A 12,274-nucleotide genomic window follows, 5' to 3' on the forward strand; every position below is an offset into this window, starting at 1 on the left:
TTATGTTGGTTTGTACGGAGCCCCTAAGGGGACATGGAGAGGAAAAAAAAAAGGAAAGAAATCCCGACTTATTATCTCGAGATCCCGACTTATTATCTCGAGATCCCGAGATCCCGACTTATTATCTCAAGATCCCGACTTATTATCCCGACTTATTATCTCGAGATCCCGACTTATTATCCCGACTTATTATCTCGAGATCCCGCGACATTTCTGAAAAATCGCGAGTTACTTTTTTGGGGGGGAAAGGCATGTTTTTATGCGGTAAACGTGGGGGAGTGTGTCTACATTGATTATGGAGGACGACTTATATCATTTTCTGCGGTCCAGAGATGTCCCAGAGGAGGATATCATGCACATGCAATTTAGCGTACATCCATCGGTAACCGTGAAGCTGTCCAGAGGACTGTAGCTGGTTATTAATGAATTCTACCAAAACTGCCAAGTCGGAAAAGGACTTGCGCCGAATGAGTCCCCGCGGTCTGAAAACTCTCTTCAGATGTCTCTCACTAATACTAAATCCATGTCTGCTGTCAAGCACTGATTTAATGTGTTTATTCTCAAGCCCAAGCTCAAAATAAAAATCTATATATCTACCCCATGGGTGGGTGTCCTCCATCACTGTGATTAGGTCGTTATGTACTGATGTCGGGATCTCGAGATAATAAGTCTGGATAATAAGTCGGGATCTCGAGATAATAAGTCGGGATTTCTTTCCATTTTTTTTCTCTCCATGTCCCCTTAGGGGCTCCGTAGGTTTGTTACAGAAAACCTAAATAAAATATATTCAAGTTTGCTTTTGTAACATGATTAAAAACTGAAAATTAAACAATCAAGGACATTCATGCTTTCGTAGGCACTTTACATTCATGTCAATTCATTTTTTTTTTTTTAGCATTTTGCCTTATATTGAGGCATTTATCATAGTTTACACATTTGACTACAGCAGAATGCAGCGTCTGAAGAATTAAGCATTCTGCAGCAGTAATCCAGTCAAAGGCCACCACCATAGAGTCATGATGTTTGCATTACTGCTTCGTGTGGAACAACAGGGGTTTCACCATCCCAGCCAGAACCTTGGGAAGTTGAGAGGCGATGACTTCTGACATCATCTCTGGAAACTCCACTTTCATGCCGTCGGCCTGGATGAAGGTGCTCAGACAGAACAGGTTGACCTTCTTCACTATCTGTCAGAGAAGAGACATTTCTTTTCATTTCTGGTGCTCAATAAGTACGCACACTCTGGAGGTGTACTTTCTGAAAGAGCCTTACATCATGCATGGCGTCCATCAGTTTGGTAAGGTGGTAGAACCGCTGGGAGCTGGCCACCATGCCCTTCTCCTTCATGTGAATGGCTCTGGACAGCTCTCGTATGTAGTTTTGTCTCATTTCCTCAAATGCGGCCTGACTTTTCAGACCTTCAAGAGGCACTAAGAGCATATAAGACAAGAAGTCAAATTTAAATGCAAATTGTAAATTGCAACCATCTATTGTTAAAAATGCTTCAGGAAAAGGAAATATATGTGCTTGAATAACATGTTTTTGTTTGATAAGGAAAAATAACTTGACAATAGTTGCTACATTAATCTATTCAAGGTCTAATCTTGTTAAACACTCCTGTTTTTGTTCAGCTCTGCAGTAGTTGGTCTTCAAAGCTTCACATTTCTGAAATTGCAACATTGTGTAGTGGTTCTGTTCAATTTTAAGGGTCCCACCTGTGGTGAGTAATATTATAGCTTTCATGCAGAGGAATTCCTCACGGGTCACTTGTAGGTTGGCAAACTCCTGAGGAATGAACTGGATTGCCAGGCAGAGGTCATAAATTGGGGATCTCCTCATTTGCTCCCTAAAAATTAAAGAAAAAAAATGAATATAGTTTAAAGTGCCTTTTTCAAAATTACATTGACTCTTTTTTCTCTGTTTGAACATTTTGACTTAATACTATTCATGGAATCTGTAAAGCATTTCAACTTTTGGCAAGTTACAAACACCAACTTTTATGCATCTTTATGCTGTTTAAAATTCTTTGTAAATAGCTCTGACTCAGTGAAACTGGATATGGGTAGAATGAAGACAAATTTTTAAATCTTCTCAGAGATTGTTGTTTTGTTTTTGATCTCGACCTCAATCTTCATAGTCCCTCTGAACCAATTTCAAATATTTTTCTGCTTTTGCAAGGTTTTCTTCCAGAACTGCGTTGTATTTATATTTGTTGATCTTTCCAATTACTCTGGGCAGATTTCTTGTCCTTGCTGAAGAAAAGCATATGTCCACCACGATGATACCACCACTATGTTTCACCATGGCTATAGTGTGTTTCAGGTGATATGCTCTGTTGATATTCTGCCCCATATAATGTCTGTCTTAATGGCCAAAAGGTTGAATTTCTATCTTGCCATTTGGTTTGTTGTCTTCTACGCTGACAAACTTCAAACAAGATGTCTGTTGACTTTCTTTTAACTAGTGGCTTTCTTCTGGATTTTCTACCATGAAAGTCAGATATTTTGGATGCTTGACTAATATGTTTCCTATCCAGTTTCTCTCCACTGAGTAGAGGATCTCTAGCCTAGTAAAAACCATTCTATGCTTCTTCTATGTTGCCATGATGTAATGGGCCAGTTCAGCGCTAAATTGGAAATGAGCTGGTGTTTTAAACAATCATCCCCTACTGCGAAGAGAGACGTTTAGAGCCAAATTAGATGGCTGTTAATGTTAATTCAATATTTGGCAGTGTGGCCAACACGGACCAAATGACTCCATTCACTTCCTCCATTGCCATTGCCAAACAACAACCATAGACAGACTAGAATTCTAAAACAGAACAGAAAATTGGCTTCATTGTTCACAACTCCACTTTTTTCACTGTTTGGCCTGGTTAAAATTCCTTCAGAGAAATCCAGCTCAATGGGAGAAAACCCAGATGTAAAACTGAAGGTAGATGGGAATCAACCGGAATTGGGTAGGAAGACAATGGCCTGGCTAGTGGATCTCTGCAGATCTGCCATAGTTACTATCTGCCTCTTAATTGCAGCTCTGATACCCTAAATAGCCATCTGTTTTTTTGCTATGTTTCTTGGTCTTCCTGGGCTCTTTTTTAAATAATGTTCTTTGCCAAACCTCAGAGACTTTTCCAGAAAAGCCATATTTACACTGCAAATAAATCATAAATTGGTGGATTTGCTTACTAGCTTACTTCTGATAGCATATTGTTTCACTGCAGTTTGTTCATATAAAATCAAAAATGTCAGACTTTTTCAAGGCACTGAGATATTTACTTACTGGCTAAGAATCAGATCAGGCGCAAAGTATAAATATTCGCTGGTGACATTCTGAAAAGAGCGCCACCCAAGAGAGAACACCATCAGGTTCATCCATGAGTACTGAATTAGAGTCATCTGATCATTGATGTGAAGATTTCGAAAACCTTAGAAAAAAAGTAGAACAAAGTCAAAAAACATTAAAATACCTAATTTTGACAACTTTTCTCCTACCTCTTAATTTGATGCAATGTGATTCATAAGTGAATCATCACTGCAGGGCATTGGTTTTCATGTTTTGTTGTTCTCTTTGAGATAAGAGTTGAACACGTCTTGTGACTAATGTGAATCACTAAAGGTTGAGACCTTTAGCAAGGCCTCCCAGAGCGATCCCTATGACAACAAAAGTGGCAACCCTTACATGCAGAGAGCTGTTACCTGGCAGGGACTTGGACCACTTGACAATCCACAGTAGCTGTTTCTCGCACAGCCTGTTGAGACTATTGAGCAGAAGATGGGGAACTTCAGGTTGTAAGTTGTCGTAACCAGAGTACACAATCTCAGGCTCGATGTTTTCCAGGATGTTAATTATTTGTTGGGAAAGCTGAAGCTCATGGATGCTTGGTACACAAGACATGGAGGTCAGGGCCTGGCCATCTCCGGACATGGCCAAATGGGACTGGAACATCAGGGACGGGGCCAAGCCTAAGGCCTTCAAGGCTCCAAAGCGCTTCAGTTTCCTGCCTGTGATACAAATATAAAGCTTTATCAAATCTAATAAGGAAGTAAAAATCACACAAATTAATTTGAAAAATTCTTGAATATTAAAAAAAATAATCCAGTACAATATTAGAAAAATTATGCAGTGGTGATATTATTTGTAAACATTGTGATAATGATCTATTCTGATAATGATATTAACTGGTGTAAATCTCCATGTAATCTGTCAAGTACTGCTGCAGGGAGATTCCATCCAGCAGGCTGAACATTGGATTAGAATGCAAAGTTTAAACTTGTGACTCTTGGAATATGTTGTATTAGAAAAAAGTACAATATTTCAAGCATTTGAAATATTCTACTTTTGTGAGATTTGTGATAATCATAATACTGTGAATACTAATATTGAGATGACTATACTTTTGACATAATGTACCATGCCTACAGTGACGAATGATGGTAGTAACATTATGATCTGGGGTTAATTTTTGTAATTAGATGAAACTAGATCTTCTAGAAGATGAAAAGTGATTCAGTTTTCAGCATCATCGCCATCAGAGATGCATCAAAATCACCAAAATAATGGCTTCATCTTAAGAAAATTAGTTTTGGAACTACATCTGAAGACGTATTGGTAGGAAACCCAAAGATGGCAAGAGAGTTTGAGAACTTTGCCAGGTCAAAATGTGAAAGGCTGATGTAGTCCCAAAGACTAAACTTTGAAAATGAACCAAAAAATTGTCAACAAAGTTTTAAAATAATTGATCTTACTCTCAATTTTTTGAGACTCAAAATCTTGCAATTTTAACAGGGTTGTGTACACTTCTGAGTTCTAATTTAGGCATTGACATAAACCTAAAGCTTACAATAGAATTGGTCTTTTGTGAAGAATCAAGCTTGAACAAAAGATTGAGACATGGTGCTTGCTACACAAAGAAATGACTAATATGGAGGTGTGGTAGCGGTTTGATAACAAATACAATGAAATCCTACCTCCAAGCATCATTCCTGCTTGATAACACTTTCTGAGGCGACATGCAGGGCAATTTTTTCTCCGAATTTTGTCCACAATGCAATCATTTCGCCCAGCGCAGAGATAGCTGTGATGGCCTGTTGAGGGGAATGGGCACAGACAGACAGTACAACCAATTTTGACAGTGCTTGGTTTCTAAATATATAGGGAACCATGGGTGGTAAATGATGGATGAGAGGGGAGGGGGGGACAGTATTGAACGAGCTCTTGACTAACCACTCCAAACTCAGGCAGCATTCTAAAAGACCTAAGGAGGCAAATTAAATGGAGGCAAGGCTGTGAGAACAGAGTGACATGGCCATGGTGAGACATAGTGGCTCTCACTATATCTTGCACTGCAAGATAACAAAAAAGTCCAAGATGAAGAACATGGTGTACACTGTTCGAAGTGATACTGTTTCTAATAACCTTTAACAACTACCATAGAAGATTGCAAAGTGTTTGTGAATGACTGGGTTTTCTGTTTGAGTCAAAATCTTAGTATCAAGTTGTTTAGACTACAAGATAATCAAATAAATAAACTTATTACTTGTAGCTATGTGTAATTAAACTACCTGGATAGCATAAAAAGAGTATGGCTCAAAGACCATTAGAGGTTAAAAAGCATCCAACAGGCCCCAAGTAAAGATATGTTGGAACATTGTTACAAAAATTTTCTTTGAAAACTTTTACTGTTGTAGCATTTCAAATTTTAAATCTTCTCAAATATGGAACATGATGAAGGCTCTTAAAGCAGTTATCACTTACCAAAAGATGCTTGATTTATGCCGTCTGAATAGTGGTTGGGTAGCTTAAACCAAACATTGGATCAATGATAGCGAACCAGTTTGTTGTGTTTTAGAAAAGACTAAAGGTAGCATCATCATTGGGTGAATTGCCACTTTGAATTCTTGCTACAAGAAGTGGTAAGTGAAACGAAATGCTGTGTAATATTTAACAGTCAGTAGTTTGTATTTTTTACTCCAGTTCACATTGGGGAACAAGTTAATACAAGCATAAGCCAGTTTTAGCTAGTTAGCATAGCCATTTTTCTAGTTAGCATTAGCTATTGTTAGCTATACAGTTAACATTCACACTGACTAAATAGTGTGCTATTCCGTTATTATTAATATGCACTATTTCATTGTTTGTAATTAAAAGACTTGTTAGACAATGTAACATTCTTGTTTGAATGTTTCTGATTCAGAACATTTAAAAAAAAAAAAAGAATTAAGCTAAAACAGAACATCATTTATTTTAATCCAAATATTTAGCTGGTCAGTAATCTGTTCTAACTGTGGTGTAGCTTTATCAACATGATGTTTGTTACTTTTTTCCCATTTTGGGGTTGAAAAGCAAACCCAGTATGATGGCTCAAAACCATAACCAAAACATTTGTGTTAAAGCAACCCAGAGCAAGATTGTTTAACTGATTTAGAACTGGGTTAGTGAAACAATCCAAATTAGGCTGTTGTTTTTTTATGTGTGACTACTTAATCAAGTTGCCACTAAGTTAATGTTACATAAATGTATTAAAAACTAATTGAAGAACAAATGCTTGTTATTTTTTCTAAATATAGAGGTGAAGAAATAAAATTGGTTCACTTATCTAAAGTTTTTAGGCTATATGTAGTAACTTTATCTTGTATCTGTCCTTATTATGAATTTCAGCCTGGAACAACTTTGAGTATTTATGTTTGTAGTATGTGTTCACATAGTCAGATCAGTGTCAAACTTATGACAATAAAGAGATTTAGATAACACTCTCAAAGAACAAATTTAAACATTTCTCACAAAGTAAAATGAATTGCTAATCTTTTAATGAGGTTATTTTAGATTGCGTCATGTGCTTGGTATCATTCCAAGAGTCCTATATAGCCCAAAGCAGTTTCACTTGCTAAATATTTGAATATAGAGTAGCCTTCAAAGATAATAGTGTTACCAAATGACATCACTATCATTTTGTAAATATGGTTAAAAGTAGGTCAAGAAATCTAAGAAGTAATGGTGGGAAAAACAATCTTAAAGGTAATCTGTATGGGTAAAAAGTAAACTGTGTTTAATGTTAGGAAAAGCAGTAACTAGCAGATTACTTCCTGGTTGATTTTAGTTTAAAAACATTTACATAATGATTTTTAATGAGTTACTTCCATATGTTTTTCTAAAAAATGTATATTTAAAAAAAAAATGTGTCTTCAGCAACAGGCTGTTGCTTGTTGAGATCAGCATATTAGAGTTATAGTATCACATTAGTCTTAATTAATGTGAAAATCTCACAGAAATACCATTTAACCACAATATCACATCAAAATTTATAGCTCATTTTGTAGTTTTTCAATGTTACTAAAAGCATTTGGTTTTCAATTTCTTAAAGGACTTTCTGAATTAAGAGAACATTCTGAAGTACTTAAACTGTGCAACATTTTACATCCCACCGTTTTCCCCTTCAGGATAATCCCAATAAAACATGCAAGAGTCTGGAGGGATCAACATCTTAGAGAATGGAAACCAAAACAAGTAAAGTAACGCAAACTTAAATCATGCACTTAAACAGATCTGGCAGCCAGACATTTGGATTTGTTGCTCACCTTCCACTGCCCTTTTGAAAAATACTTTACAACTCCCACACGTTAGGACTCCATAGTGGCAGCCAGATGCTTCATCACCACAGATAACACACATTCTCTGAGGCTGCATCCTAGAAAATAGACCAAATAAGATTTTTGATGGAGATTTGAATATATCAAGGGCCAAAACTGCTACAAATAAGGAGTAAAATGTATATATGTGATAATTAAAAAAAGAAAATCTCAATATATACAATTGATTACAAACAATTTCAATGGCTAGATAAAGTCTGAAAATCATTGAGCATTTTATTCATTGTTAAAAGCATTCATTGTTAAAACTATTTAAGTATTTATTTCTTCATTCTCCCTGCCTATCCTGCAAAGTCAGTAGGTGGAGCAAATATGACTAAGCAAATATGACTAAGATGATTTGCCAGCCAAGTTGCTGGGCGAATTAATCAATTAGATGTTAGTCTATTTTACTAATGATAGTTTATTTATTCAGGTTAAGTAAAATTGGAAATTATATAATACAATGAATTAATTTCAATATTCTAATGTTTACTATTGATGTTTTATACGTCAACATGTTTAAAAATATTGATATGTATTTAATGTATTCAATATATTGTTAACTGTAAATAAAACAGATAAATACATGAATTAATAGTAGCATATTTGCTGATTCTTTAAACACATTAGTAAATATTTAAACATGAAACGAAATCAATGTATTCATGTTTCTTCTAGAAGTACATATAAATATTTGGTATTAATTTTATTTAATTAAGTTGAAACGTCATCGACTTGTCTGTCGGTATTTTGTATCAGTCAGTGGGCGGGACTAATATTCTTAAAGTTAAGATGATTGGACATTACAGAGCAAGTTTACCAATCGAATGTTAGGGTGAGTTTGTTAAGTAATTCTAAATCAGCACAGAAATAGAAAATAAATAAATGAATACAGAAATAAATACACTTGGATTCCATATAGACCGTATTCAAAACTTAATATTTTGAATCTATCAAAAGCATATTTTAAGTTTTCCTTAACTTATGTATAAAATCATATTTGAAAAATAATTTCTGGATTGTATTTTTGACTCCAGATATGAATGAAATTTTATTTTGAATAATAAAATAATGAAATAAAGAATAAGTTTCAAAGTTGGGGGTATTCTTCCCTTTTCAGTACTTGTCACACTAAACTATTTATCACTGAATATAAAAAAAACCCAAAAACAACCAAAAGAAACAGTAACGCTACATTAGAAAATGTATTACCCTGGAAAGGTGGAGAAAGGTGAAGGGTTCCTCTGGGTCTGGATGTGGTTCTGAATCCCTTCGTAGCTGCTGGCTGGAAAGGCGTCCGTCTCGGTCATAGCTGCGGTGTGGAGCCAGTACGGAGGCTCAGAACTAGGGGTTTGGATCTGCCAACGTGAAGTGGTGTGAGGCGCGGGGGAATGGGCGGACACAGCACACCTGGAGTCGGTCCTTCCGGAGTTCCCCAGCTGCTCTGGCTTGGTCAGCTCTATAAGAAAGGTAGGAGAGCCCTCCATCCGTGGCCGGGGAATTACTTCGAGCCCCAGGTGTTGCTTGCTGTCGGTTTCGCAGCAGGTGTCGAGAGTGCGAATCTCAGATGATGTGTCAAACTTCGGACAGGGGGTGTCCATAATCACAGCGGGCTCCTTTTCGTCTTTAATGAACTTACAAGCCCCAGATGTGGAGGACAGGCTTAGATTTGCGGCACTTTCCGACAGAGATGCGCTGGACCTATGAAGTTTAACTAATTCTTCCCAGGGAACACAACCAGACTTTATATAGTCACTGTTGCTGTCATAAGACTGTTTTGCAGAAACTGACGCCTCAATAGAATTGCAGTCCTTATAAACCGTGCAGTCCCCACTCGAATTTAAGCCATGAATTAAAGGGTCTAGATTTCCCAAATTACGCGCGACCACTTTGACAGACCTGCTGTATCCAGCATCAGTCAAGTCGCTTACTTTCGAATCAGTTGAATCAGCGATCGACGTGGTGCTGATGGCACTCATCTTTCCGTGCATTTTGTTTTCCATGAGTTTTCCTTTCTTCCCTCTGAAGCTCGAAGAAGCGTCTTGAGTGCGCCCGCAGGCTGGATGTTACAGCGTGATAAGAAGCAACTCAGAGACCTTCCTATAATCCTCCTCCCTGCCTGTGAATTTTTCCTTTCACATGAACCAAAGGCTCTCTAAAAAGTTTCTTCCACTTGTTTGCAAGATAAAAATAAAAGTGTACTGTAAATTAGATCGCGTTTATATTCTGTTCACAAAAATGAAGCACAGTAGATTGACAAAAACAACATATCCTTTTTCTTGACGTTGGTGTCATGTCTAATGTTTCCTATATTGATCCGGTTGTCCACAGGACTTACCAAATTGGGGGGAAAAGATCCAAAGGTTTGTAAAAAGTGCAGTCCTCGTACCTTAACAGGAGAGCTAAAAAGTGGCATTTCTTTCAGGAGACTTTCAATGTCAAGGGCCATTAGTCTCCGCCCTACAGATCAGGAAAAAGTGTAACAGGATGCAGCAGAAAGATGTGACATGATTATAAATAAATCATGTCACAGTATCTGGGTGAGAAAAAAAACCCCAGGATAATGTTTAAACAGATCATCCTACCATTTTTAGAGGGGGGATAATTTTCCAACTAAAAGAATTTTTATGTCAAAAAATATTCACAAGTTCAAATTTATTAGAAATTTGCAGTAATGCTCACTAGCTCAAAAATGATCCTCACAGGCTCCAACATAAATAAACATCTCAAAGTATCATTTGGCTGGATTTCCCTTTACAAGCTGCAGAGAGAGTTCATATTTTATTTAGGATTAAGGTGAAGGCAATTCCAAAGGTTTACTTTCAGCCTGATTTATCTGCTTATAACTGAGTTTTTACTAGCAAGGACCACGCCACATGAATGTAAAGACTTAAAAAAAGAAGGAGTCTGGTGGATGGACAAATGAGGAGATGAGTCATATGGGAGCTAAATGAATGGAGCCTTGGGTGAAAACTCAGTGTGGGAGTCCAGCCTTCAATAACTTTTCTGAAGTCTGGTTAGTACCCGCCACCCCTCCCAGACAGAACAATGATGAATTAATGGGAGGTGAGAACAAGGTAGGGATGAAGGGATAGGTGCTGGGGACCTGAAGTATGTAACTTTCATTAGAAAGAACGCTTTTTACATATTTAATAAAAGTAAAGTATAATGTTAGCGGTCTTAGCACTGTCAGTCACTCATGTTCACCTCTTCCCCCTTGCTCTCTGCTATGCAACAGCTGGTTCACCACAACATAGCCTGCCACAAATGCTAAAGGTCGTTAGCATGGCCACCGATGATGGCAGATAAACAGTTTCTCTGCTATTAGCACATTGAGAAGCATTGATTGATAGCACTAAGACTCTCCTCTTGGCTCTGATTGGTTGTTTTTGACTGTGAGCGGTAAATTTCTATAGAGGACAATAGTAGTAGCTCAGGGAGGAGTTGGAGACGCTCAATCTTTTCACAAATTATGTGTCATACTGTCATGACATGGCGACAATGTTAACAAATTTGGAAAATACATGTTTTTGTAAAAGTTACACACTGCAGCTTTAAGAAGTTGGAATTTCAACATGGCAATGGCCCATAGACATTGTTTGCGGTTTCTCATGCTACTTTGTGGACTCTGGAAACCCAACTACATGAGTACTCTCCTCATTAAAGATATTATCAATTGTAACAACTATGTAGAGTAGAGTTGAGCCAAGTTGAGCTAAGGTCTTGGATGCTAGTAGGAAAGGGCTACATGTTTCAACCATCAGAGCTAAACTATTACCTTTGATGAGATTAAATTGGTTAGGATGTTCAATGACAACACAAGAGCTATTAAGGCCGAAAAGAACTCAAGGTGAGGCTTTGAAACCGAAAAATAGTTATCTACTCACAAACATGGTACTGGCAGCACAATGGTGAGGAAAAGTTGTGCTGTCAGTGGTTCTTACACAATGTGTGTGGACACCTTCATAAATTTCATGTCAAATCGATCCCTATATGGTCAATAAGTGGTCACAATCAGGTGTTAAGAGTGTTGCGCAATCAAAACTGGTTTTAAAGTTAGTAAAAAAGGCCAACATTAATATTCTGGCCTATGCTGGACCTGCACCTTGTTTAAATTGTATGATGTTTCCTTGAAACCCCTGTTTCAACCAGGAAATCTACCAAAACTCTTACATTTCTTATTAGAGAGGTTAGGTATGCAGTCAGACGTTTTTGATGGCCACAGTTAGCCGAAACATGCATTAAATTTGTATCCTGTTTGTACCAATCTGAATAAAAGGTTCCAATACATAATCAAAATCCCCAAATTTCATTCATGATTATGATGTGCAACTGCAAACTTCTGATTTGCATTATTTTTAAAATGATATACATGTACTGGGGCGTTTATTCACTTAAAACTGATAAACTCACTCTTCAGTTTGTCATTAGATGCTTCCTTCTTGCATTTACATTTCTTCAATGTTGCTTAAAGCAAAAGACTTTTAACTGATTTTAATATTAGAGATATATTGATGATTTTGTTTTTCTGTTTGTCATACATTTCTTAGGGGAAATGTATTCTAGTCCTTCTTTATCTCATTTCACTCATCTAATTTATTTTTCTGTTACCCTAGTAAGATAGCAGAAGAGGGTTTTACTATTTA

General features: G+C 37.0%; 1 protein-coding gene across 1 annotated transcript; it reads right to left on the reverse strand.

Annotated features, from left to right (window-relative positions):
* Positions 1–752: 752 nt before the first annotated feature.
* Positions 753–11,505, reverse strand: pgr (progesterone receptor). The gene is made up of 8 exons (XM_027999655.1): positions 8,841–11,505; positions 7,575–7,684; positions 4,968–5,084; positions 3,696–4,001; positions 3,280–3,424; positions 1,716–1,846; positions 1,273–1,430; positions 753–1,187 (listed from the first exon to the last, which is right to left on the reverse strand). Exons 1-8 carry the CDS (start codon positions 9,629–9,631, stop codon positions 1,029–1,031), a joined length of 1,917 nt encoding a protein of 638 aa, XP_027855456.1. The 5' UTR covers positions 9,632–11,505; the 3' UTR covers positions 753–1,028.
* Between the last annotated feature and the right edge of the window lie 769 nt (positions 11,506–12,274).

Source organism: Xiphophorus couchianus, chromosome 18 (genome assembly GCF_001444195.1).
Source record: "Xiphophorus couchianus chromosome 18, X_couchianus-1.0, whole genome shotgun sequence".
NCBI classification, from domain to species: domain Eukaryota; kingdom Metazoa; phylum Chordata; class Actinopteri; order Cyprinodontiformes; family Poeciliidae; genus Xiphophorus; species Xiphophorus couchianus.

Coding starts and splice junctions, on each gene's coding strand:
- pgr (XM_027999655.1), bottom strand. CDS start 9,631: ATGGAAAACAAAATGCACGGAAAGATGAGTGCCATCAGCACCACGTCG. Junction 4,002..4,967: donor AGCAGGAATGATGCTTGGAG/GTAGGATTTCAT, acceptor TTTGTATCACAG/GCAGGAAACTGAAGCGCTTT. Junction 1,431..1,715: donor TATAATATTACTCACCACAG/GTGGGACCCTTA, acceptor ATATGCTCTTAG/TGCCTCTTGAAGGTCTGAAA.